The sequence below is a fragment of the Penicillium cinerascens genome, assembly GCF_028974065.1.
Source record: "Penicillium cinerascens strain IBT 15544 chromosome Unknown contig_1_segment0_segment0, whole genome shotgun sequence".
In the NCBI taxonomy this organism is placed as follows: Eukaryota; Fungi; Ascomycota; class Eurotiomycetes; order Eurotiales; family Aspergillaceae; genus Penicillium; species Penicillium cinerascens.
In genome coordinates, this window is record NW_026695287.1 from 3,742,974 (window position 1) to 3,769,207 (window position 26,234).

The 26,234-nt window shown below is 53.2% G+C and overlaps 10 protein-coding genes across 10 annotated transcripts; 3 read left to right on the forward strand and 7 right to left on the reverse strand.

Moving 5' to 3' along the window:
• Positions 1-2,405: 2,405 nt before the first annotated feature.
• N7498_002945 (uncharacterized protein) lies at positions 2,406-2,594 on the reverse strand (the record flags this gene model as incomplete). Its single annotated transcript, XM_058450007.1, has 1 exon — positions 2,406-2,594. The coding sequence occupies one exon, from the start codon at positions 2,592-2,594 to the stop codon at positions 2,406-2,408; it is 189 nt and encodes a 62-aa protein (XP_058312351.1).
• A 118-nt stretch (positions 2,595-2,712) lies between these two features.
• Positions 2,713-3,422, reverse strand: N7498_002946 (TRAPP subunit BET5; the record flags this gene model as incomplete). Its single annotated transcript, XM_058450008.1, has 5 exons — positions 2,713-2,730; positions 2,801-2,889; positions 2,941-3,086; positions 3,144-3,336; positions 3,386-3,422. 5 exons carry the CDS (start codon positions 3,420-3,422, stop codon positions 2,713-2,715), a joined length of 483 nt encoding a protein of 160 aa, XP_058312352.1.
• Positions 3,423-3,713: 291 nt separating this feature from the next.
• N7498_002947 (serine/threonine-protein kinase) lies at positions 3,714-6,379 on the forward strand (the record flags this gene model as incomplete). Its single annotated transcript, XM_058450009.1, has 6 exons — positions 3,714-3,808; positions 3,867-3,936; positions 3,993-4,142; positions 4,208-5,002; positions 5,049-5,186; positions 5,234-6,379. 6 exons carry the CDS (start codon positions 3,714-3,716, stop codon positions 6,377-6,379), a joined length of 2,394 nt encoding a protein of 797 aa, XP_058312353.1.
• Positions 6,380-7,606: 1,227 nt separating this feature from the next.
• Positions 7,607-8,671, reverse strand: N7498_002948 (putative AT DNA binding protein; the record flags this gene model as incomplete). The annotated part of the gene is made up of 3 exons (XM_058450010.1): positions 7,607-8,382; positions 8,442-8,556; positions 8,630-8,671. The coding sequence occupies 3 exons, from the start codon at positions 8,669-8,671 to the stop codon at positions 7,607-7,609; spliced, it is 933 nt and encodes a 310-aa protein (XP_058312354.1).
• A 1,807-nt stretch (positions 8,672-10,478) lies between these two features.
• On the forward strand, positions 10,479-13,288 carry set2 (SET and WW domain protein; the record flags this gene model as incomplete). Its single annotated transcript, XM_058450011.1, has 4 exons — positions 10,479-10,863; positions 10,950-12,571; positions 12,625-12,705; positions 12,755-13,288. 4 exons carry the CDS (start codon positions 10,479-10,481, stop codon positions 13,286-13,288), a joined length of 2,622 nt encoding a protein of 873 aa, XP_058312355.1.
• Positions 13,289-13,801: 513 nt separating this feature from the next.
• Positions 13,802-14,766, reverse strand: N7498_002950 (translation initiation factor 6; the record flags this gene model as incomplete). Its single annotated transcript, XM_058450012.1, has 4 exons — positions 13,802-14,348; positions 14,444-14,530; positions 14,596-14,667; positions 14,732-14,766. The coding sequence occupies 4 exons, from the start codon at positions 14,764-14,766 to the stop codon at positions 13,802-13,804; spliced, it is 741 nt and encodes a 246-aa protein (XP_058312356.1).
• A 634-nt stretch (positions 14,767-15,400) lies between these two features.
• Positions 15,401-17,690, reverse strand: N7498_002951 (uncharacterized protein; the record flags this gene model as incomplete). Its single annotated transcript, XM_058450013.1, has 3 exons — positions 15,401-16,192; positions 16,248-16,352; positions 16,401-17,690. The coding sequence occupies 3 exons, from the start codon at positions 17,688-17,690 to the stop codon at positions 15,401-15,403; spliced, it is 2,187 nt and encodes a 728-aa protein (XP_058312357.1).
• A 1,452-nt stretch (positions 17,691-19,142) lies between these two features.
• N7498_002952 (uncharacterized protein) lies at positions 19,143-20,324 on the reverse strand (the record flags this gene model as incomplete). The annotated part of the gene is made up of 1 exon (XM_058450014.1): positions 19,143-20,324. One exon carries the CDS (start codon positions 20,322-20,324, stop codon positions 19,143-19,145), a length of 1,182 nt encoding a protein of 393 aa, XP_058312358.1.
• Positions 20,325-21,748: 1,424 nt separating this feature from the next.
• On the forward strand, positions 21,749-23,266 carry N7498_002953 (putative UV excision repair protein (RadW); the record flags this gene model as incomplete). The annotated part of the gene is made up of 7 exons (XM_058450015.1): positions 21,749-21,766; positions 21,853-21,900; positions 21,974-22,049; positions 22,123-22,202; positions 22,253-22,570; positions 22,630-23,094; positions 23,150-23,266. 7 exons carry the CDS (start codon positions 21,749-21,751, stop codon positions 23,264-23,266), a joined length of 1,122 nt encoding a protein of 373 aa, XP_058312359.1.
• Positions 23,267-24,318: 1,052 nt separating this feature from the next.
• On the reverse strand, positions 24,319-26,198 carry smp3 (glycosylphosphatidylinositol-alpha 1,2 mannosyltransferase smp3; the record flags this gene model as incomplete). Its single annotated transcript, XM_058450016.1, has 4 exons — positions 24,319-25,282; positions 25,343-25,470; positions 25,525-25,907; positions 26,090-26,198. The coding sequence occupies 4 exons, from the start codon at positions 26,196-26,198 to the stop codon at positions 24,319-24,321; spliced, it is 1,584 nt and encodes a 527-aa protein (XP_058312360.1).
• Between the last annotated feature and the right edge of the window lie 36 nt (positions 26,199-26,234).

The following is a 26,234-nucleotide window of genomic DNA, read 5'->3' on the forward strand; positions in this document are numbered from 1 at the left end:
TGGTATTTGTAAGAAATGAAAAGAAAAACGCTGCGAGGCGCACGCCGTAAAAACAGGCAGGGCGCTGGGAAAGACCCAGCGTGGGTATGTTGGAACTATATAAGATGCGAAGTAAAAAGAGGAGGAGAAAAAAAAAAGAGTGGTGGCAGAGGGGGATAAATTGGCGATGCTACGGGGGGTGGGCAGGGCGGAACCGGTTGAAATATTAGAATACCACGGGGGAACGTCTGACCCGAGTCTGTTCGTTGTATGGGGAAACGGCGGGATTACTTACGGGGTGATTAATAAGGCTTAGTCGGCGCAGAAGCAGAGAGTCCACAGTGGAAAATGTGGAACTGCAACGTACAGTTCTGTACATTACATACTACAGAGTTACCGCGGTCTTCGGTAGTACAGTATTAACTGATCCGGAGTAATGATACAATGTCTTCCAAGACTTTGCTAAGCAGTCCCCTATACCCGAGTAGGTCCCCTTCTGCCTAGGATGTTACGGATCGATTCCTTTGTGGTGGCGCATGCTCTCCTGCCGCGGGAGGCCAAGGTGAGAGATTTAATGTACACCCGTAATAATAAAATACTAACCGGCCTCTTCGCGGAAGATCCTTGGAACGGACGCTGGGTCTTCCCTCTTCCGTGTTTGCAAGCTAAGGAAGATTAAGCAATTCTCTGCCCCAGTACTCCGTGTCCGAAATTGCCAGGATGATCCCAATGACGTCCCCCCCTCCCCCAACTCAACTTGGAGACACGTACCTGATGCCGTATGGTGTGACGTCGAGGGATTGATGGTTCCTCTTCACTACTTGTTGCTTTGCGCTTTTTACTTTCGTGGTTGTATGAGGCTGTGCACCTTTCGCACCGGCGTGAGCCGGGACCTGATTCGGTTGCGGCCCCGCACCAGCAGCAAGAGCCGATGCGCCGGGTGCGCTGTGTGGCGCTTACTCGAGCACTGAGGGGTTGTTGTGGCATGCGATACCGCTCTTACTTGGTCTATGTACATCCAGTTCGATGCCCTCCGTGTAGTCGTAGCATGTAGAGTGGAGAGCAAGCGATTGAATCACTCTCCGTTTCACTTCTGTACCCAACTACAGACTACTGCAGGCCCGGGCACCTTGAAACATTATCTCCATTGCGCTCAGGACGATCGCCGCAGCACGGGGACAATCATGCACACCTCCCCATCGGGCGGTTCGTGGAGCCCGCGTGGAGTCACAGCCTAGGAGTATGACCCCATCTTGATGCGCGCGGTGTAAGCTCGAGGGCTGCAGCGTCATTCAGATGATCGTTGGCTTTGTCCGACATCGATAAACCAGAACAAGGGCCTATGGCCTATCAGGGCTATCAGCTCTGCACGGGGAGCCTCGGGCTTCACCGTCTATTCCGTGGGAGTGGCTGACGTATCTACGGGCTTTGTTTTCATCTTCAGAATGGGTCAATTACCCCGGATTGTGTGATTGATTGTAGAGTTTATTTACTCGGACGACCTCGGCCGTGCTCACGAACCGAGCACATGCGAAAACGGTTAACGAGAAGAGAAGGCCATGCGTGTGCACTACGAGGCATTTCTTCCTGCCAATGAGGGGGCCCTGGGGAGGGGCTTTTCTCGCTGTGCGATTGATGGAATTTAATTCCCACTGCACATCTCGCGTACAGACATAGACACGATGTTTCGCCCTAAAAGTAGGTGCGTACTTCAATTGGTAGCAGTACAAGAGCACCCGCTGAGCACCCGCTGCTAGATGCCCGAGATGAAGTACATGTACAAAGGCCGTTGCCCCTCAACCCCACCGAACAAGCGTGGGTGATACGCCTAAGGAACCTTTTCCACTGGACCGAGTGCATTCATTGCTGACCGCCAGTTCGGCGGGTTGCATTGCAAGGCAGCAATCTGGTAAAGTTACAGGCTGTGGATTGGCTGTGCGGTGAAGAGCTCGAGATAAGCTGTGGTCCTCAGCTCGACGTGCATAAGCTCGGGCCGTGGCTGGTTACATGGATATAATGCATGCAGGTGGGATGCGCTGAGCAGGTTACAAGCAAGATTCGCATGTCCCCGTACCGTGAACGCCTTCGCTTTCAGCTCCTTTCCAAGATTTCGACTCTCTCTTTGCTGGTTCTTTACTCATTCTCTATCTGGGCTACACCATGCCCGGACCAGATCCTAGAAGCCACGGCATGACCCGTGCATTAGCCCCGGCGGGATCGAAAACTGATGGGTCTTGGCTGCATCAACTGAACTGATTGGACGCCCAGTGTCTCTCGTAGATGATAGTTGGCGCTTTTATTCTTGTGAGACGGCTCAACGTGCAGCCTCGTTCGACACATGCCGAATCAAGCCACATCCTGGGGTCCTATCGATTATAAATGACATGCCGCCTTGGCTTCCGAATTACCCCGCCTCTTCTCCCTTTTCATTTGCGTCGGCGCTCTGTTCTCCGTTCCTGGTCGATATAAAGGAGAGCTATGGTGCAGGTCCGGGATTGTCCCCTCTCAAGGGCGGGCGTGCGCGCCACGTGGGAGCGCGGATTCAACTGAGCGGCCTCGTTTGGGATAGGCGGTGTCGGGCTCAGCTCAAAGGCGTGCCGTCTGGGGAGCGCCATTGCGGTGTATCCCCGGATTTCCAATTCTCTTGAACAGACTGGTAACTTAAGAAATGACCGGTCTGCCTCCCAAGATCACGCTTGGTGGTGCAGCATCAGATGCTGGTGCTTGCCGGTATCACGCTAGAACACGAGTCTGCTAACAATCAGAAACAAGTCAACAAAAAAGAGGCGTAAGACGCCATGATTTCCGGGGTTGAACGAACCACAAACTGTTCCAGGGACTCTTCAAAAAGCTCATTGTTAACACCGATGCCACCGGGGTGCTCGACCGGAGACAGCGGGTTTTTGACGACTATAATCTCACTTAGAACTTGTCTAGATGCAGCCCAGAGTTGCCACAAACCGTATTCCACAAAGAGATTGATATAGATCTGCTGCAGCGCGATGCGCATGCTGGGACTCTTGAGGTCCGTCAGCATGACAAACTTGATATTGGTCGGTGTCTCGTAGTAGTGCAGCTTGTACTGGCTGGTGTTGTATGAAACGAAGCTGAAACCGGGTTGTGGTTAGCCATTGAACCCGAACGTGCCAGGTTGGGGGGCTTACTTGTCCTCTTCCCCACCCAACTTGCGCACCATATTCCGTAGCGAGAAGACCGTTCCAAAAACCAGCTTCGCATCATCATCTCCTGCTTTCACAGTCTGTCCAAGCCCTGCTGGCGCGGCTCCCGGCACCTGGTTGGATTTGCCCACGATCGAGGTTGGGCGAGGTAGCCAGCGGCGCTTGTAGATGCATTCCGCTGGAGAGGGTCAGTTAGGTTCCTTACAGAGTGATGAGACAGCACATACCGTGGCGATCGAAAATATAGAAAGAGTAGACGGTCATGGTGGGCAATGATGACACTCCAAAGTGAGATTGTTGATGTTCAGGGGAGTTGGCACTCGGGCGGTGAACGCGGTCTAATCGATAACAACCAGCGATAAAGGGAAGAAGCTGCCTGATGAGACTTGGGATTTACATTGCATTCTTCTTTTACTCCTATTCGTCTGACTTTGCCTGTAGAAAGCTTTTCCCGTAAGGCTGACGGGCCTGCACCCCCGTTATTTCTAACCCCCGCCTTCTAACTTTCCAACCCCTCTACCCCACACCAACCCAACTCAGAATCTTCCAACAACAATGGACCGCGCCGAGACGTCCCCCAATATCCCTGAGCCCTCGGGCGACTCTATAGATGGTGCGGGTAGTGTACCCCCGCAGCCCATCAGAGTCGAGTAAGCTTCACCGCTATCCTCATTGGAGATCTAGCCTGACGACGCGAACTACGTCCAGCTCGGCCTCATCATTCGATAGTCCACAGAGACATCGTCAACGAAACCCTCGAAGAAGGCGTCCTGTGAAGGTTAGTTTCCTCAATGCCCGTTCATGACAGGCCCGCAACTGATCATGGGACATTAGGAAACGCTGGACGCCCGCTCCGAATATACCACGAGCCAGGACGACGGCTCGGCCGAACACCGCATCAACCAATATGTGATCAGGCAAGAGATCGGGCGAGGATCGTTCGGGGCTGTTCATCTGGCTGCTGATCAGTTTGGCAATGAATATGTATGGAGCGCCCATCGAGATCCACCCGCGAACAATAGTGCTGACTGCACACATGATATGCAAAGGCAGTGAAAGAATTCTCTAAATCGCGATTGAGGAAACGTGCTCAGTCGCATCTTATGCGCCGGCCGCGAGGACCCCAACGACCTGGTACTGGATTCAACTCGCCTCTTCATCGCCATCCCTCGCAAGACGACAATGTGAATGCGAAGAATCCGCTATATCTGATCAAGGAGGAGATTGCGATCATGAAAAAGTTGAATCATAATAACCTGGTCTCGCTGATCGAGGTGCTAGACGATCCGAATGAAGATTCGCTCTATATGGTTATGGAAATGTGCAAGAAGGGAGTTGTGATGAAGATCGGATTGGGAGAAAGGGCCGACCCGTATGACGACGAGCACTGTCGTTGCTGGTTTCGCGATCTGATACTGGGAATTGAATATCTACATGCCCAGGGTATTGTTCATCGAGACATCAAGCCGGATAACTGTCTCGTGACCAGCGACGATGTGCTAAAGGTTGTTGATTTCGGTGTCTCGGAGATGTTCGAGAAGAATTCGAACATGTTCACGGCCAAGTCGGTCGGCTCTCCGGCATTCCTGCCACCAGAGCTTTGCGTTGTGAAGCATGGTGATGTTTCTGGCAAGGCTGCTGATATTTGGTCCATGGGAGTCACTCTATACTGCCTCCGGTATGGGAAGCTTCCATTCGAACAACAAAGCATCTTTGAGTTGTATGAAAGCATTCGGAGTGACCAGGTGGTATGTGAGGATGAGCCGGATGAGGATTTTAAGGATCTGATGAGTCGCATTCTGGAGAAAGATCCAGAGAAGCGCATCAAAATGCGCGACTTGCGGGTCAGTTTGTTCCTTTTGTTGTGTTGGGTGTTTACTGACTTTGTAGGATCATCCATGGGTGACAGGAAACGGCGTTGACCCGCTGCTCCCTTTCGAGGAGAACACGGCCCAGATTGTCGAGCCTCCAACTGAGGAAGAAATGAACCGTGCTATTACGACGAACATGGGTTCTCTGATGACATTGGTACGTGAACCTAATAGTCAATGGGGCTTTGCTAACAAAGGATGCAGATGAAAGCCGCGAAGAAGTTTAAACGGCTGGTCGATCCTTCAAAGGCAGGACAGTCAATACAAAGTATCCTCGGTGACGAATACGAGTCGCATTTCGTTGAACCGCCAATGGAGATGGATGACAGCGAAGACTTTCCCGCTGTTGGACTCGATGCGAATGCTCCAGGCGGTCCCAGTCTAGGCGGTGGTATTCGCAATGCTCTGGGGCGACATCCTATTCTGGGCGCAGGCCGTGAAGGCTCCGGTGCCGAAGGCTCAGGATACAGCGAAGGAAGTTTCTCTTCCCGGCCAGAGTACAGCCCATCCAGCAGCCGATGGCCTAGTGGAGTGTTCGAGCCCGAAAGAAAAGATTCCAGCTCAATACATAGTGGCCGATCAACAGGCAAAGCCGACTTTACGCAAACCCACTCGCAATCTGCATCCCCTCACCCCACATTATCACGAGCCAGTTCAGCAACCACCAAACGAAGCGTGGAAGGAACCCGAGGCCACGCCCGAGACCCACTAGAAGAAGAATTCCCCTTCCTCTTCATCGGCCCATCCACATACACCGGCAGTTCACAAGAACCAAGCGACGACATCGAAAGCGACACAACGCCCATCTTCGCCGAGCCAGAAAGCACAGACGAAGTCGAGCCCGAGCCAATCGTCAGCGAATCACCTGGAGCTGCAGAATTCGATATCTATGAGACTGCCTACCGACAGGAGCTGGAGCGTATTGAATCAGACACGTACCCTGGCGCCGGGCCCAAGGTCTACCTGACACGGAGGGTGCAGAATACCCATGATGTGTTGAAGTTTGTCAAGGACAGAGCGCTGGACCTGCAAGTTGAGCAGAGGAAGTTATTCGATGCGTTTCCACGCAAGGGTCCAGCTGGGTTTAGTGCGGCTGTTAGTCTGTTGCGGAGTCAGATGGATCAGAAGGGATCGGAGGAGGGAGAGCAGGAACAGAGCCCCGAGTCCGAGCAGAGCCAACCTGCCGAACGGCGTGAATCACACCCGCCCTCCTCGTCTCTTTCCTTGCAGTCTCTTCCTGGTCCCGAGGCATCGTTGAACGAGGCGACGGGCACGCCGGGTTCGGAGTCGAATACTGGAGGAGAGGATTCGCTTCGCAGGCTGTTGGGTCGTGCTCGTGATACTTTATAGGTGTGTTGCTCTTGTTAAGTATACCCAGGATGCTTTCTGTACTGGAGATGGGAGGAGACGAGGGGAGGAGAGTGAATACGACGGTTCCACAGCTTGCATTCTCGCTTTTCATTTTCCTTGCATGGTTGCTGCATGTGTGTACCTTTAGCGAGTTGGTCAATCTTACCCGTTTCCTTGTACAAAATAGAGTCCATCGTAGGCTAGATGCCAGCTGAAGAAACTGAAGAATGTCAATAATCTTCTCAGTATACGAAGGACCTTTGTAAACCTGCTTGATCTCCCAGGCTGAGTTCCATGCACGGAAAATGGATCTGGGAGCGGAAGTATTACACGTCTCCCAGGATATAACCTGTACATGTGAGAGACCCCGGATTCGCGGTGTGGGATTTCCAAGGTTGGTTTTGTATCGGTGACTTGCGTATTAGGCTGGGTACCTATTAGTAGGTCTACTAGGGTAAGGTAGCTATCATATATATTACATAGTGGTTTACTTGAATACTGATCGACGAAGCATTTGCGCTGTGTATTATATCTCAGTCCATAATCTTACAAGCGCCATAAGTAGGAAGGAGGCAGGAAAGAAGAAAAAAATGTCAACAAAAAGAAACAAAAACCCAATGTGGGGCAGTCCACATGGTGGGTTGCGACATGTATCCCGTGAACAGTTGGAGATGCACGAAAGGCACACAGAAAGGAATGAGATGATTAAATAATACAAAAGCACGCCAGGTCGGCGGTGAGGATGAAACACAACGCACAAGGCAGAGAGTGAAAAGCATCAGCGAATAAGAAAGGCTCAAAAGGACCACCGCATGCAAGTCATAATTGGGTGCATGTCACATCACGCTATGGCTGAGCAAGCAGAAATTATCAGCAAAAGCTGGAAGCTGGAAAGGTCAATGAAAAAAAAAAAGTAAAAATAAAAAGAAAGGCTGGCAAGATGCAGAGCATCAATTTATAGTCGTAGGCGTAGGCAAAGAGCCATCTTCATCGTGGTCATGGACACATCAGTGCACGATGCTTGTGCTTGTGGTGTATTGTCATAGTGGAAGATAAGTGATGAGTCGAGAAGATCAAGGTGAGCAAGAGCGTGCGTAGAAAGAAAGCAGACGCAAGCAGTATTAAAATAAACAACAATAAACACAGAAACGCTGTCTATTGTTCGTCAGTTCATGGATTCATGAGAAAAAGAAAACAGTCGATCGTAATCGACGTGCATGTGACACATCATTGGGGCGGTTTCTCGCCCGGCGTGGTACTCGTCCGGCCTTCGTACGGCGGTTCACCACGACTAGTCACCGAGTTCCTCCGGCCATCCGGCGAGAAGCGATCCGGAATAGCACTAAAAGAGCCACGCTCACTGGTACTATTCAGACGCGGGGGAAAACTATCCGGCGGACCGAGTTGCAATGCATGTGGTGATGGCAGAGGCATCTCTTGGGGCCGTGGTAGTTCCCGCAGGCCCATGTTCCGGGTTAGCACGTCGCGGCCTTCCGGGGGAACAGGTACAATTGGACGTGCCGTGGGCACGTCGTAGGCCATTACCGGGGGTGGTGGTACTGCGTACGGTGCCGGACCTGCGGGGCTTGATGGCGAGGAGATCTTCAGGCGGCCTGAACCGGAGCGCCGTGGTGGTGGGTAGGGTTCACCACGGGCTTCGGCGGCTGCTTTGCGGCGCTCGGTCTCTGCTTTGCTTGGGCGGCCTCGTTTGCGCGGTGGCTCGCTGGCGGAGACTTCGAATCGTGGTGATAGCTGGGCGGAGCTCTCGCTGCTGTAGGATGCGATGCTGGCTGGTGGCCGGGGCTGAATGGCGCGCGGAGCGAGTGGTTTCTCTGCTGGATATAGTGGTCGCTTGCGTATCGTTGGATCTATGGGAACGGGCGTCCCGGTCGTATCGGGACGAAGAATTGGTGTCGGTGGTGGATGAGATTTTTGTGGTTGTTGCTGTCCCGGTTGGTGCTGCATGTTGAAAAAAGCCATTTTGCACGAGTTGAGCGAACGACCTGTATCGGTTAGTTACGGTGTGTTCGGTCTCGTGAGATATACGGTCGATGTTGACTACCTTGCGGCAGAGGAATATCATCCCAATTGGGATTGATACGGAACTCGTTGATCATGCGAACGAGATGGCTCGACGGGATGCCGGCCTTTTTGAGGATTTCCGTGAGCAGGGCATACTGTCTCGGTCAGTCGTGTGTCGCGTAGGTTCGCGATCAGTCGCAACATTCGCGTATATCGGGGATGGCATACCCTCTCCTCCTCAGTCCACGGTCTATCGGCTGGATTCGACATATCCAGATCAGACCATGGACAAAATCTCCGATATCAAAAACGCAAATTACCACCCGGGTGTCAAATGAAAGTGAAAGGGTGCCACACACGAAAAGTCGACCCTCGAAGCCAGAAAACAAAAACACGCGAGCGAGACAAGGTTCACTCTTAAGTGTCCATATCCCATAGAAGAGAAAGTCAAAAAGAAGGACCGAAATAGCCAAAAAAGCACCAACCCAAATTCAAGGAGTGCAATTGAAGAAAACACGCATCAGCCACACGAAATGGCATCAAAACACAAGGTGCATGTGTCCCGGCTGGAAACGACTGAATGGATTGGCTGGGAAAGAAGCAGCCGGGATCGCGCAGGGAGAGAGAGAGGAAAAGAGGAAAGCTGCAGGGCCTTGGAAAGAATTACGGGGCACTTTCATCATTTCCAGAAATGCCAGATCCCCAAAATTACGGCTAAAAGTACGATATAGTGGGGGGGGCCATGCATCAGGAGGTGTCGTACAGTTCGGAAACGGTTGGCCCTGGCAGGCCCAGAGCCAAGGGACGTCCTGCGGGAAGCAAGTGCTTTTCCCGGGTGGAAACCGTGGAATTAGGAGACATTAGTCCCAAATCGATGCAGGATGGAAAGATTCGGGCCAGTGAGACCGGGTCGGGATGGTTAGCCCAGTCATTCGGGGCCATTCGAGCCAGTGAGACGATGAGGGCCGGTGGGTGAGTGGAGGAGGAGGAGGGGCCCGGGACGTTGGGTTGATTGTGTTTGAAGCTAGGCCCAGGGGCGGTTTAGGGTCGATCCACTCTGCCAGTTGGAATTAGAAGAGAAAGGGGTTCGATCTGGACGGTACGGGCCTAATGCAATGCAGTAGGATTCGCTACGTGCTAGTGTGGAATGAACGTCAATGTACTGCAACGCGGAACTGTAAAGTTAGGTTAAGCTTCGAGGTTTGACACCCGAGGTGACTTCATTCCGGTTCCAATGTACGTTGGACCGTCTTCCTAGATAGGATCTCGGCGGAAGTACTGTACTGTACACCGGCTCCATCACTATAACTGATATCACTGGTAGTATAAGACACCTGGCATCCCCGACAACCCTGCAGACCAGGATAGACTTATCGCGCACAGACGCCGTTTGCATTCTGCATTCTCATCATCACGGCCTGTCCAATCGTTTCCCGCCCGGACTCAATTCTTCCGCGTCTGCAGTCGCTGCCCGTGGACGTGGCCCTGCAGGGGGGCTTTTTGCCAGGTTGGCTCTCGTCCTATCGTTTGGCCGCTCTTGGACTCTCCGTAGATGCATTGCACCGCCTGCTCCGAGCTGTTTTTCCTTCTCCGGCCTCATCTACAACCCTTTCCTACCGGGTTCCGACCCGTAAGTGCTGTCGTCGTTCTCTGTCTACCTCCTAACTTTAAGGTCCCTTAGGGAGGCAGGGTGATGAGTGCAGATTCACTATAACTGCTCGGACAATGCTAGACGTTCAGGTGCTGTCCAAATGATCTCAGTTCGCGATCAGACCGAGTATCAAATACAGCCTGGGTCGTGGCCATGAACAGGACATCTCCTTCGTTCACCTTGACGGTTTGACACGTCAATTATACTCCACCCTACTCTACTCTACATTACACCGTGCTTCATACTTCATGCTTCGTGCTTCGTGCTTCCTGCTTGGCTTCTGCACCAACTGGACAGAACGCGGCGCGGGCGGTGAGAGCGCGCCTCAGTTTAGGATTATCTCAATCAAGTCTGCTTTCTCCCTTCCTTCGCCCTCTACCTTTCTTTACTTTCTGTGCATTCTCTATCCTCGTAGTCCGTGTCGTCATGTCTGCCCATGGCAGCGCGGACTCGCATGACCCCGAGGCAGCCTTGCATTCGCCGGTCAACGGCGACACCAAAAATGGCCTCCCCGCGGCATCCTCTCGCTCTCCCGACCTGAAATCCCCCGGCACCGATCACAGCATGAAGGAAGAACAGGAGACCGTCGGCGGTGACATCGTTGTCAAGCAGGAGCCTGGGCAGCCGCCCAAGCTCTCGCGCACCTCCTCCCAGAAAGTCGTGTCTCGACCGCCGCAGCTCTGGTCTCACCTGCCAGACAGCACCGCCGACGCGTTGGCCTCCTTTGAACAGATCGAGGCCTGTTGGTACGCCAACAAGTACATGGGCTACACCGAGCATGCCATGGAGTGTGACTGCGCTGAAGAGTGGGGTAGGTCTCTTGTCACTTTTCCCCTTATCCCTGCGCCGAGATTTCGCCGGGCTTCTCTGTTGACGGCGCTAATTAATGACATGTAGAACCCGAAATTAAGCAGAATCTGGCATGTGGTGAAGACTCCGATTGTATCAATCGAGCGACCAAGATCGAGTGCGTGGGCGACTGCGGCTGCGGCGCGGACTGCCGGAATCAGCGGTTCCAGAAGAAACAATATGCGGATGTATCGGTCATCAAAACGGATAAGAAAGGATACGGTCTACGGGCGGAAACGAATCTTGACCCGCACCAGTTGATCTTCGAGTATGTTGGGGAGGTGGTGGGAGAGGCTCAGTTCCGGCGTCGGATGAGACAGTACGACGAAGAGGGCATCAAACACTTTTACTTCATGTCTCTGAACAAAGGCGAGTTCGTGGATGCGACGAAGCGAGGGAATCTAGGTCGATTCTGCAATCATTCGTGCAACCCCAATTGTTATGTCGACAAGTGGGTGGTGGGTGAGAAGCTGCGCATGGGTATCTTCGCCGAGCGTGCGGTCCAGGCGGGCGAGGAACTGGTGTTCAACTACAACGTGGATCGATATGGTGCGGACCCCCAACCCTGCTACTGTGGGGAGCCCAACTGCACCGGATTCATCGGTGGGCGCACCCAGACCGAGCGTGCCACCAAGCTCTCGAACGCGACGATCGAGGCTCTCGGTATTGATGACTCCGAAGGCTGGGATACTGTCGTGGCGCGCCGTCCCAAGAAGAAGAAGACCGAGGAGGACGACGAGGAGTATGTGGACAGTGTGCAGCCCAAGTCCCTGGATGAGGATGGCGTGACCAAGGTCATGGCAGCTCTCATGCAGTGCCAGGAGAAGTGGATCGCCGTCAAGCTTCTGGGACGTATCCAGCGCTGCGAGGACGAAAGAGTGCGGAACCGCGTCGTGAAGATGCACGGTTATCAAATCCTCAACTCGCAACTGGCGATGTGGAAGGAAGATCAGAACGTGGTGCTGCAGATCTTGGACATCCTGGATAAGTTCCCGCGGCTCACGCGGAATAAGATCAACGACTCCAAGATCGAGTCGAAGATCCAGCCTTTGACTACCAGCGAGGACGAGCGCGTGGCAAAGAAGGCCGTCGCTCTGCTGGAGAGCTGGGCCAACTTGGAGCTGGGATATCGGATTCCTCGCATGAAGCCTGGCGACCAGCCCAAGCAACACAATCCCTTCGAGCGTCGCGATCCTGGACGCGAACATCAACGCTCTGTCGTACGTTCTCCCTCGCCTACATACGAACCTCCACGTGGTCCACCGCAGCAGCGGTCTCGCAACCGCCAACAACAGCACCCTCGGGACCGACAATCGAACCGCCGCGGTCGCCAACAGCCTTTGTCGCAACAGCCTTTGCCGGAGGGATGGTTCTTGGCAGAGGCCAATGGTAAAACCTACTACTACACGGCCAAGGGCGACACCACATGGGATAGACCGACTGCCCCTGCAACACCCGCTGAGCCTCAGGTCACCAAGAAGAGCAAAGGGTTACAAGATATCATCGACAATATCATCAATGCGAGTGCACAAGAAAAGACCCCCTCTGAGCAAAAGACCGAAACACCCGACACACCACAACCGTCCGAGCAACCGGAGAAGAAGAAAAAGGAGCATGACTGGTGGAAGAAGCTGTCCCTGGAGAAGCAGATGAAGGTCTATGAGAATACAGTAAGCCGAATCTGCCGATACCGAACACAGCTGGAAATAAGCTGACAAGCCAGTTACACCCTCACATCAAGTCTGTCGTCGACCAATACAAACACAAAATCCCCAAAGACCATCTGAAACGGTTTGCCAAAGACGTACGCCTCCCTTGCTCTTCTTGAGTTGAACAACGCTAACGACCAACAGACAGCCAAGAAGCTCGTTGACGGCGACTACAAAAAGAACCGCGTAACCGATCCCACCCAGATCAGCGAGAAACACCAACAAACAGTCAAAAGCTACTGCAAATCCTTCTTCGACAAAGCTGCAGCCAAGCAAAAAGAACGCGAGAAGCGCAAGGCCGCGAAGCAGGATGGCGCGACCAACGGGCCCGACCAAGAGGTCAAAATGTCCGACGACGAGGCCGAGCCAGGCTCCACCGAACCTACCTCCACCTCACCCTTGGACGAGGACGTAACGCTCAAACGAAAGCGCGAAGAAGAGCAGCTCCAACCCAACGGCGACGGAGGTAGCTCTCCTTCCAAACGACAAAAGTCCACCCCTCCTCCACCTCCACCTCCACCCTCGGACTCGGGCCCGGAGTCTGAGTCCAGAGATCAAGAAGCAGATGATCCCTCACCTCCACCCGCACCACCTCCCCCTCAGGAGTCACCCGGCTACGACGTGGAGATGGATATGAAACCATCGCAATCGCAGATGGGGATCGAGGGGAAAGTATAGTCTACGACAAGTCTTTTTATTGCCTTTTATCAATTGGAGAATGGAATATTGGCGGATGAAGCGAAGAGAAGAAAAGACCAGACTCAAGATGAGGGGGGAAAGGTGCATATCTCCGGCTCGGGGGAGCGTTGAGCTTTTGATTTCTGACTTGTATTTTTGAACCATAACCCAATACCCCGATCGACAGTTACAATCATGGAGTTGGACTTGACCGTTGTACCTCAAACGAGTTTGCAGATCTGGTATAAAGTGTAGGCACCGAGTATACCATAAGAACGTACTTTCAATATCAACATCTCCATCTCCATCTATAACACTACGAGAGTCAAAAACCAATCTCAGTCATCAAATCATTGCCAGATTCCATAAAATGCAATCCCAACACTGAAAATCAAGCCTCGTAAAGCATATCAAACCCATAACATGAAAAGAAAAAAAAATTTGAAAAAGCCATCGTTCCACCCTTCCACCTTCAAAACCACAACCACCCGAGAAAACCACAAATCCCCAAGTCTAATAGAAACTCTCAACGATACTCTCCTTATTAACACCAGCACCCTGTCCACCAGGAGCCATCTCACCCAACCTAAACACACTCTCCACAACACTCAACTCCGTCGCCGTCGTATCCAGCCCCGTAATCGCAAGCCAGTCATTAACGACCATACCCGCGCCAACAACAGCACTACCGCGATTCACAGACCCCGCGACAAGCGGCACCTGCAGCAGCGAGCTCAACTCGTCCTGGTCCCGCACCGAGGTCTTGGGATGCACGATTCCTCCCTGGTTCGACAGCGCCATGTACGAGCCCGTCAGCACGTTGTCGGCTACCGTTTGCCGGAATACTTCGACGCCCAGGACATCCGCGATGATCTCTTCCGTCTCGCGCTCCAGGTCCGGGTGCACGATCGCCACGTGGTCGTTGCAGCAGATTACGTTGCCGAGCGCCGACAGCCGCTCTTCGATGCGTTGGATTTTTACGCTGTCCGGTAGCGTGTTGCGGAGGTGTTGGAGTTCTTGGTCCGTTGTCGTTGTTGGCACGAGGAGGCCGTTTTTGTTTCTGGAGTGTTGTTAGTTTGGTTTGGAGAAGTCAAGTGGAGGAGAGGGGTTGGGTTGGGTTGGGATGTGATTGGGATGGATTGGAAAGTCTCTTACCCGACCGTTAACCGACCGACGATACGTGTGCCGGCGATGGTGGCATGGCAGATGGGGATAATATCCTGCAGCTCAGACTCAAAGACACTAGTCGCTGTCAGTATCAATTTTTTTTCTGTCCGAGGCTTTTTTTCTTCCGGCTCGGTACACACCTGTAGAAGTTCTCAGAGCCACCGACTGCGACGATAGCGTAGGAATTGGTCAGGCGGGAGAAGACTCCAACTCTGTAAAACAGTCGGAATTAGTTCTGGTTCTGGGGTTCTCGGTCCTGAGTAGAGGTTGGCTTACTCGTTGGAGTTCTCGAATTGCGCGCGCACAGCCATGCTGGAGTGTCCGGTAGTAACGGTCTCGGTCGGGGGTATCACGGTAATGGGATGGAGCGCACTGAATATGTGCGCGAGGGAAAAAAAGAATCAAGGGTTCAGCAAGTTGAATGCTGAGGTGGTGATGCTCGGTCTTTTAAGTGCAAGTGGGATGAAGGTGAAAAAGAGCAAAAGCTCGCGCCAATCAGAGAGCGTGGATCGGATGCCCCGCTGGAGTGGGTCGGAAAAGAGTGACTTTGTACCGGTACTTCGCTTTGGCGGTATAATGTACGGTAGATTATGTATCGGTACTTGCTTACTTTTTGACTCATCCTGTCTCATGTTGACGGTGGATCCATCGCTTTGCCTGGTGGCTGAGTTCGAGGCTATGTGGACTACTGCATGCACGTTGAATGAAGACTGCTATTGCTAGTCTCAACACTAGGTATCTGGGACCGGTTGATCCCCCATGACACATCCCCCAAATGGGGACAAAACGCCGACGCTGAAGGACGAGAAAAGTAAAGTACATCAGAGGGAATCAGTGCACATCATCGGCTTTCCCTCGTCCGATGATCTTGTAATGGTACAGTTTTTTGCTGCGAGCTGCAGTTGAGGGCTCGCGGGTTTAGCGGATGCTAAGGTGGTGTACACTTTAGTATCGACGAGGCGGAGGAGGCGGAGGCCCATGTCCATGCCCATGCGGCGATGGGAAGTACATAGAGGGCGGGCCTGGGGGTCCCGGGGGTCCTGGGTGCCCCGGAGGTGGAAGGTAGTTGGGAAGAGGCAGACTTCGGAAGTTCGAGCCCGGGGGCGGCGGTAGCTGCGGGGGTCCGTTCATGGCGAACGGGTCCGGCAGGCCGAGTTGCTGGCGTGCCGGGAGGAGATGACGAGGCTGCGAGAGAATCGGGGAAGGTCGAGGAAGAATGAAGGATCGGGGATCGGTGGGGCCATGCGCCGCCATGCCGGATGGCGGAGGTGGGTGCGGGACCTGAGATGGCGTGGGGAGGAGCGTACGGTGGGGGTGTTGCATATTAGGATCGGTGGTGCGCATCTGTGGGAGATGCGGTGTGGGTGGCTCGGCAAGTGCAGTGTCTGCCAGCATGGAGAGAGCCTTGGGTGAGGCGTCTTGTGATGCCTTCCTGCTTTCTTGGTCGTGAATAACTTGTACGGCGTGTAAGAGACTCTCCAAAGATCGTTCGATCTGCTCCTGTACTGCTGCGTCTACGGTTGCATCCAGAGCGCGCATCTGTGGGTTCAAATCTTCGCCCAGTTGGACCTTCTTGATAAAGTCCTCCCACATCTTGTCGCCGCGTTCGTGCGCAGCTGCGCCGTCGGGGTTGCGAACAGCTTCTGCAACGTACCCGCGCTCGACCTCTCTGATACCAGCCTTGCCGATTCTGAAAAGGTATTGCGGCTCCTCGCCATCGCGATCGGAACCATCAGTCTGGAAAAGGTTAGTTGAGATATCCACTCAAAGCTTGTCTTGATGTCGTGCTCACCTCTGTATGTTCATCATCTTCGGCTGCCTGACGGCCCACGACCAGCTCCATGTATTTGCCACGGGCTGCATGGAACATCTCCTGTTTGATTTCTCCGATTTGCTCCTGAGAACGGTTAGATAAGTCTGGCACGGCAGACGAGAAAGAGCTCACCCTCGCTCGCTCCTTAATATTGTAGATCTCCCCCACGTAGACCTTCTCCGCAGTATCGACCTTCAAGTCGTAGTCCTCACGGAACCGACCCAGCGCCTTGCGCTCATATTCGGCAAGTTCCTTCTGGATCTCTACAAACTCCGGGCATTCCTTGTGCGCAAATTTGTCCCGCGCGATCTTCGTCATGGAATGATCAGCAAGCACACTGAGTGCAATTTGCTGTGCCTGTCCAACCTTCTTGAACAGTGATGCAAGTTCATCCTGTCGATCTTTGATCGGCTGGGTAAGTAGAATAGGTGAAGGGGATCGTCGGCGACTCTCGCTATCCCAGATCTCGTCTTCGATTCTCTTGCCGCCGCGTCGAAGTGCGGTTGCTGATGCGCGTGCCCGGCCTCGGCCACGACCGCGTGCGCGAACCACCGTCGATCGAATGGGTCCGATGGCACCTCCTCGGCTGCCGCGTCCACGTCCTCGACCTCGACCACGTCCACGCCAGCCACCACGACTTCCGCGTCCTCGGCCTCGGCCTCGGGCGGGAGCAACTACTGGGGCAATATCTGCAACGAGTGCGTCGACCGTGTTGTCAGACTGAGACTCGGTTCCATTGCCGTTCTGCAGGGCACTGTCGGGAGTAGGTTCGGCCTCCTCTTCAATCTTGGGCTTTTTGTGGGCGATTTCCGAGATACCGAAAGATTCCGAATCTTGGCTTTCATCCTTCATTTCGATGGACTTGCGTTTGCGTGACAAGCGCGGAGAGAACATTCCACGAGGTGATTCGTCAGTAACAGGACTGTCATGATTGTAGGCTGCAGAGCCGGAATCAGCCATCTCGTGATCTTCTTCGGTTTGATCTCTGTCAGATTGATGCTGGGATGCAGGCTCAGGAGTGTGAGAGGCATTCTTGATGCGATGCTGCGGCTCGAAATCTTCGTCCTGGCTCTCCTTATGAGGCGAGTAGCCGTCATCCTCGCTGGCATCGGCATCGACGGATTTACTGGGAGTGTCGGATGCCATGTCAGAAGGCATCAGACGAATGGACTGCCGAGTAGTCCGCGATGATTCGGGAACAGCCATGGCCCTCTTAGATCGGCGCACACGAGGCGTCTCGGGATTTTGAGAGTCCTCAGGAGTGCTTGAGGAAGGGGAGGTATCGCCATCCTCAGTGAAATCGCCCGACGCACTTTGCAAAGTGCGAAGAGCAGGAGCTCCTACTCGGAACTTGATGATGTGCGAACGCACTTCAGGTTGGCCGGGTGGCGGGCTCTCTTCAGTAGTAACACGCCCTGGCATACTGGCTCTGCGAGTCCAGTGATTAGCCCAGCGGCCCCTCCCCCGGCCACGACCACGACCACGACCGCGGCCTCGGCCGCGTGTGGGAGTGGGAGTAGTTACAGCATCTAATAAAAAATCAGTAATTGAAATGAGACATTTTACGGGGAATGAAAATACCAGCTGCATTGCGCGAGGATCGCGTGGCCGGACTGGAGTGAATGGCAGGCCCTGCGGTGGCTCGGCGGCCTCTTCTACCCACCATCGCTGTCGTCTTTGCGGAGTCAGTCAAACAGATAAAAAAGGACGGAAGGGGAAGTAATTCCCAGTCAAGACACGAGAAAATCAATTATGAAATGCGCCGTGGGGACATGGGAGATGAAATGGACAAGGGGTGGATGAAACTGACGAAAAAACACGACTGCGATGCGAAGAGATGGGGAAAAGAGGAGGGGATGGAAAAATGCAATGAGGACAATGTCTTGCGATGAGGCAATCGCCTCATCGAGAAATGGGAATGGGGGAAATGGCAGAAGTAACAGACAGTATGGTAGAGGGACACGCGATCCACACGGAAGTAGGGACGTTTGGACAGGGGCGCAATGAAAAACAAGACCCGGGAAGAATCGGGCGGGAAGAGGGATTGGAGGAATCGGATGGAGTGGAAAAGATACAACGGGAATGAAACTAACCTTTGGCAAGATGCCGCGATGGGGATGGGCGATGACGGTCAAGATTGAGAAGAGGTAAAAGAAGTTGGGTGGAAAGGATCTACTCGGGGCGCAGGATTTGACTGGAGCCCCGGGTGGAGTGGCGCGCGAATGGGATGGGACGCAAGGGCAGCAATGACGATGCGTGGAAATGATCTAGTAAAGAAAGTAGGACGGTAGGAAAGGAGGAAAGTAGAAAGCAGAAAGCAGAAAGTAGAATAGAGAAAGAAAAGGAATCGGAAGGGGAGGGGGGGGGGGGGGGGGGGGAAGATGAGTAGAGACTGGAATAGAAGAATAGAGGAAGATTACAAGGTGGTCGGTGATTTTTCCCGCGCGTCTACGTTGGCCCGCCCCCATGACTACCAGGCACTTGACTGGTTCCTATGGTCATGTCGACCGTCTATTGATTTCATTCTCCATTGATTCTATCTTGTTCATACCGACAATACCTCCCGGTCACTACCTACCCCAGGCATCCCGATCCGCTTGAGTTCGCGACGAACGCGGCCATGTCCCAACACAGCGGCCCATTGACCCGAGCCTATTATACGAGTCACACTCGGCAATCAGCACTCGACTCGCTCTCTAGCTCTTACTGTAGCGTTCAATACCGATTCAGCTCCTCTATAATCAAAAGGCACTTCATGTATAAAATTGCAATCCATAATCCCATCCCATGATATTTACATCAACGCCTATCTTTGTACAAACATCGTTACAGGTAAAACGAATGTTAAAAAACAATGAAAAATAAAAGTCAAAGTCACTTCTCCTCGGGCGATTCATTCAAGTCATATCTCTTCTCGTATTGCGAAGCGCCCCGCCGTACATAGCTCAACCACAACCCGGCACCCGAGTTCTGGCGCACGAGCTCGGGCCTACTCTCAGGTAGCGGCGAGGGGGTGCGCATATTCTGCTCACGCAGGGAACGCGCGGATCGCATGCGCGTTAATGTGTTCTTGGTAATTGTCTGGCCGGCAGACGGTGAGCCTTTTACCGTTGTACCCGGTGTGGGTGTGGGCGATGGTGAAGGACTGTTGGACCGGAAGAGCGGGTGGATATTGTGTTCGCGGCTCTCGGCTAAGTTAAAAGTTGATTGGGATGGAGATTCCAGGTTGAAGGTGCTTGCTGTTGGGGATGGGCTGACGAGGTTGTCGAGCGATTGTTGAACTCGGGGCTCCTGTCGGAGGCTGGGCATACTGCGGATGCTGTCTTTGCCTCGGAGGAGTGGGCGAGTGTCTCCATTGAATAGGTTGGGCATGTGGTCTTGAGTGGGCGATGGCTCCGGTGAGGAGATTGAAGAGCTCGTTTCGAACGAGTTATTCTTGGCATCTTCGGAGTTTTGGAGACAGAGTGTTCCACCCGAGTACCGGTTAGATCGTCGAGGGAATTTGCGGAGAGATGATCGTCTGGTGTCAAATCCTGCGACTCCGGAGTGAGGGTCGTAGTGTGGTGAAGGAGGAGTGATTGAGATCGGGCTCTCGGGAAGTGTTTTGAGCTCCTGGGAGAACGACCGCGGCCAGGTTGGGTCGGGCTTCTTCTGTGCCAATTGCACTAGAAGATATCCATAGTACAAGCCTTGCATCAGGAACGAGATAGCCCAAAAGACCGAACGGGCGATCCACAGACCCGAAGGCGAGGCCAGGTTGGTCGCCATGGTCCCTGCAGAAGATACATCGGCGACGAGGAGGTATACACCAGTTAAACCAAACACTCCCACTTTCCAGACCGGCCATTGACCATTTCCTCGAATATCCTTATGCAAGAGAATGCTCAGACCAATCAATGCTACACAGCTGATAGCACCGAGGCTGATGGGAGCGAGTCCGGTAGTGTGCGAGGATAAAGACAGCAAGGTAGCATAAGCCATGCCACTAACAATCGTGGAAATCAAAGTCGAAAAGACGGCGGCCGCTGCCAGACAGTAAAACATGACGGTAACCATTTTTAGAGAGTGAACGTGAAAGAGCGGAGGTAGCTCGACACACAATAAAGAACGAGTTGATATCAAGCTACTCCACGCTAAATGAATGCGTCCACGGGGGGGGAGCAAAATGTCTATGGATCTCGAAAAAAAAAATCGAATGCAGGTATAGGGGGCAGCACCCATATTTATGAGCATAGTTAACGTGGGCCGCCAGCGGGACGGGGCGAAGAGAGCAGCGTGGCTTAAAGTGTATATCAAGCCGTGTTAACATGTCATATTTCTGTAGACATGTGTAGAGCAGATCTGATCCGTCAACCCGGGGAAGTGGTTAGAATCTGGGGCAGATCGGGTGAATCGAGAGGGTCCGGCACAGAAACTACTTGGGGCTACTGTATGTCAGGAATTGATGCGTCGTAATGCAGGTGTACAAGTCCACGGGTGGAGAACGAGCTGTCTGCAGATAAATCCCCGGGAAGTAGATGGCCAGGCCCTGTTCTTTCCATAGTGCTGTTAATCGAGCCGCTAACAAGAAACTATCTATCTGATCTATCAAGAGTAGAAGAACTGATCGCCCGTCCGATCTCCGTGCCGCTGAATGTGATACGTCGCCCCGGTAAAGTCATCTGCGTTCCCCTGGGCTCTCTTGTCTACGTGTGCTGAATGCAGTTCGCAATTCGCCTTTCTAAAGTACGTAGAGGATCCACAGGGGGTGGCTTTGGGTAACCGAGGACCAGGTCCACGGAGGACATAGATACAAGGGTCTTAATCCTGGTGGAGACTGCCAATCGGATCTCATATAATGGCAGGCGAGAGTTCCGGGGAGACCATTGTCATTTGTCAACCTGGTATGTGCGAAGTCCCGGCTGTGGATTCCTCATAAGCAATGCTGTCCCATGTTGTCGGTCTTGTCCGTTCCCATGTCTGATCGAGCTGCTGCATTGCAACCTCAGCGCGGATACGCTATTAGCAAAGCTAGCCCATAATGTCTTTAATTGAGTACAAAAGCGAGTTCTGGTGTGCAGATCTTCATTCTTTGCCCCTGGAAAAGAGTCCCTGTCTTTCAACATCGATGACTTGCGGACGCCGGTGCAATGACGACAGCACACAAGAACAGATGAAAACAGGCGGAATAATACAGGTTTGGCATCCCTGCTGATAAATTAGTCGCTATTCTTAGAGTAGTTAGGGATGATTATTCATATAACTTCGTACAAGGAGGTAACTAACAGGATACCGCAGAATGAAGACCTTTGGTCATTAACAGTGCGGGGCGGTGAGGCAAACAACCCGCCTCAGGCATCTCGTTTGCTGCATCATCGTCACTTCTGCTCGGCGCCCCTCTTGATCCTTGATCCTCCTCTTTATAACTCTACCCTCTCTTCCATCTCGCCATCTCTTATCTACCGCCCTCTATCCAGATCTCCCCGGCGGCACTCGGCAAAATGAAGCTCACATTCAAGGTCCGTCATCCTGGCACCGCGGTCCTCAACGCCCTGGACCTTTTGTGTCAGACTGAAACCGCTGACATCGGCTTTTTGTTATACAGGATCTGAAGCAGGAAAAGTTCGTGATCGATGTCGAGCCATCTGAAACTGTATGTGATGATTATACCGTTGAAATAAACCTCAACGCCACTCGGTGCGGGGCTGATCAATTTTGTGCCGCAGGTTCGAGAAGTCAAGGCAAAGATTGCTCAGGAGAAGGGCGAATATGATGCGGAGCGAATGAAGGTCATCTACTCTGGTGTGTAGTCCGAAAATATCAAGATGGGGAGCTTTTTCCGAGGAGCTGCAACTAACCCGTTTTCTGGCAACAGGCAAGATTTTGCAGGACGACAAGACGGTCGAGTCCTATAGCATCCAAGAGAAGGATTTCCTGGTCTGCTTGCCTGCCAAGGTACGAAGCGTCATGCTACAAAGTTCACGAAAGGATACTCATCGAACCAGGGACCGAAGCCCGCCGCCTCTGCCTCTCGGGCTCCCTCCACTCCGGCTGCCAGAGCCCCCGCGTCGACCCCCGCTGCCCCTGCCCCTGCTGCTCCTGCCCCTGCCCCAGCTTCGACTCAAGCTGTTCCTGCGACGCCGACCCCGGCTGGCGCCGGCGACCAGGCCGCTTTCAACGACCCCTCCGCGTTGACTATGGGCACCGATGCCGAGAGTGCAATCAGCCAGATGGAGACCATGGGATTCGCCAGAGCCGATGCTGAGCGTGCTATGAGAGCTGCATTCTTCAACCCGGACCGTGCGATTGAATATCTTCTCACTGTAAATTTTTCCAACACCTTCACAACTGTTTTTTTTTTCTTTTTTCTAACATTCGCTAGGGTATCCCCGAACAACCCGCTCGGGAGCCACAACAACAGCAGCAGCCCCAGGCACACGGCTCCCCCTCTGAAGCCGATGATGACGGTGCTGCTGCTGCCGCCGCCGCCGCCGCGCTGGGTGAAGATGGCGGTTTCAACATGTTTGAAGCCGCTGCTCAGGCCGGTGAGGGTGGCGGCCGCGGTGGTGGTCGTGGAGGTGAGCCTCTTGGTAACCTGGACTTCCTGCGCAGCAACCCCCACTTCCAGCAGCTCCGTCAGCTCGTCCAGCAGCAACCCCACATGTTGGAGCCCATTCTGCAACAGGTTGCAGCTGGTAACCCCCAGATTGCCGCGATGATCGGACAGAACTCGGAGCAGTTCCTGCAGCTGTTGAGTGAGGATCTCGGTGAGGACGAGGAGGGCCAGCTGCCCCCGGGCACGCAAGCCATCTCAGTCACAGAGGAGGAGCGGGACGCGATCGAGCGTGTAAGTCTCCTGTTCCCTAACCCAGCCCTTATTTTCAATACTAACAACCCCTTAGCTGTGCCGTCTAGGCTTCCCCCGGGACTCCGTTATCCAAGCATACTTCGCTTGCGATAAGAACGAAGAGCTCGCCGCCAATTTCCTCTTCGACCAGCCCGACGACGACGAGGAGTAAACGTGAACGCACTTTCTTCTTCTTTTCTTTTATGTTCTGATGAATACCAATCATGCTGCTTTTCCCGGCAGAAACCCCACTTCCCCCTCTGTTTTCTTGATCCCGATCACCCTCGGTGTCTTCTTGCTGGGCATGGATGCCATTGCATCTGGCTGTCCGGCTCTTCTACCCTCCTCGAAACGACTTGTCATGTATTTACCTTAATGGGCAAAATGGGACGTTTTCGCTGTGGTTTTGCAGGTGATTAGGTGTAGATTATTTATCATTCTCCGCTTCTTGGTCAACGAGATACCCCGGACGCTTTGGTGAGTGGCGGGTGTAGATTCGGTACTGGTCCGTGCGCTGTCTGGTGCTTGGAATCATGAGATCCTAACCCGTGAGCGAGTGATCTATCGATCGTTCTTGTAGATAATCTCGCTAGTTACTTGGCATGCTTATCTACTATTTCAACTTGAACTTTGAAAAGTGCCGAGAATTTTCCGAATAATCCACAGGTGATCCGAGGTTCTATATCGGTTCATCTACATGTACATTGGGAGGGTTACGGCCATACTTGCTTTAGAATATTCCATTGCATTATGTTACCTTTGAAGGTTCACCCGAGGATATGTAATTCTAAGTGAGAATGTCGATATTATCCATTCTCTTATCTATGTCAAGTCCACGCGGGCGAAAAGTAACTTTGTCCCGATATATTTCCTGCACTAGTCCCAGGGTCATCAGGACCACCACCCCACCAACAAATGAGCATAAAATATTGACCCTACCTACTTAATTCTATCTAGGTAGAAAATAAAAAGAAACCAGAAATATCATAAAATTACATGAGACATAAGCTTGGAACATTGCGAATTAAAGTCGAAGTACATGGCACGTGAAATCCCGTCTAAGCTCATTTCACCCATCCAGATGGGCTAAAGAATGCTATGTATCTCAAAAATATAACCCTGAAAGATAGAAAAGGGTATCATTATATCAACCAAGATCCAAATGAAAAAGTAGTACAGGGCCAAATGCCAATCCAGAAAAGAATGTTTTGACGGAGCCTATGCTCACTTGCACGCGCGTCGTACAGACCACACGCCCAGGCCGCGGCGGCCTACCACTCTGCTCAAAGTCTGGAAAACACCGTCGTCGCCAAAGTCGAGGTCATCCAGGTTGAGATGTTTGCGGTGTGTCCAGAGGCGGTAGAGTTGGAGGTTTGGAGTGTGGGGTGTGGCGGGGGTGGAGGGGGAGGTGTATTCGTCCAGGAATGAAGCTGACGTGGGCGCGACCAGGAAGACCGGTGAAGTGACGGCGCAGCGTGGGACGGCCTTGTCTAAAATCTGGATCAATTCTAGCCCCGGCATGCCCATCAGATCGAAAGTGTCGATTTGGGTCGTATTGCTGTCTGGACCGAGCAGCCACTGAGGCGGGGAATATGTTTTCCACCAGAAGACGCTGGCGTCGGGCATGGATTTAATGCCTTGTGCTGCGGTATTGGACTCGACGATGCTGCGCATTGCGAGTTGGGCAGGAACGATCCCGCCTTGGTGGTAGACGCCCATTAGGAAGCCCATGAATGCGTTGAAAATTATCCATGCGGTCAGGAAGACTCGCGAACGGTGCATTCGCATGCAGCTTAGGAGGAGAGGTACGCATGGCAGGAGGAAGCGCGGTTCTTGGTGGGGGAAGATGGAGAGGATGAAGGTTGCTGACACGGCAGAGAGGGCGCGCGCGTTGCGCATCCAGCTTGGCACGATTGGCCAGCTGAAGAGGGAGAGAATCATGGCGATGTAGGCGGGGCCTAGGAGCTGGAAGAGGTTTGCTAGGAAGTGTTGGTGGTGTGGGTGGAGGCCATGGACTGCGAGGTTGGATGCGTCGGTGTTGTAGAGGATGTTATTTAAAGGGGTGATGATTGGGTTGCGGATGTTCTCAAGGAAGGAGGAGGAGGGTCTGTAGAAGGCCGTGTCGGTGTATATTGCTATTGAAGCGAAGAGGGCGCCAAAGCCGACAAAGGCCGCGAAGGACGTTGGTCTGGTTTGAATATTCATTAGTACATGCGCCTTCGAACTGAGAAGACAGGAGGATTCTCACCTGCGCAAAAAGTACGGGACTAATTGCAGCCCAGGGAAGAGGAGAAAGGCAGGGAATGTAATGCGATTAAAGACCCCGGCGACGGTGATAAACGAGAGCACGGCATACGAAAAGAACGACGATCGTTGCTGCAGCAAGTCAGTTGGACAACTCCTCGCGTAGCTGCATAAAACGGAACGGACCTTGCTCTCAACAATGCGACGAATCAGAACCAGCCCCCAGGCCACCAACAGCGTCTCGAGGGAGTTGGAGAAAGTGTGCGTCTGATATGTCCAGGTGACATATGACGAGGCAACCAGGACCACTGTCGCACGACGGTAGCGCGGGGACGGCACCAGCTCATACACGGCCCAGTCCTCCAGCACAAAGCTCAGCAGGAACATTCCCCCGCGCAGAACGTAGTATACCAGCTGTGGCGGTGGATTGCCTGACCCAATCTCCATGTAGAACCATTTCAGCAGGCTCATCGGTAGGTCGTAGGTTGGCCATAATGGGAAAATGCTGCGGATGGGCCGGTCGGAGGTGAATTCCCAAGGAAGTCTAGAGGGATAGGAAAAGATGCGGCCTGGTTGTGGTCGTGTTAGCTGGTTGGTAGGATGAGGCTGTCGCGACATCCGCGACGATCCATGGGCTGTCGCGGCGCGCGCTACGGGCAATCGCCAAGAAAGAAAGCCAAGCGCGACGAAAAAAAGCGCGTCGCAAAAGGACACTCGTCCGGATCGCAAGGGAATCGCATTGCAGGCTTACCGGCAAAGACCTCGGGGCCCTGAAAATTCTCATCGGGGTGAAGGTAGCTTGGCGACAGCGCGAAGTAAACACGGAGCAGCAGGAGGAGAAGGTAGGTTCGTCGCCACATGGTTCTAGGGGCAGAACATGCTGGGAATGAAGAGGG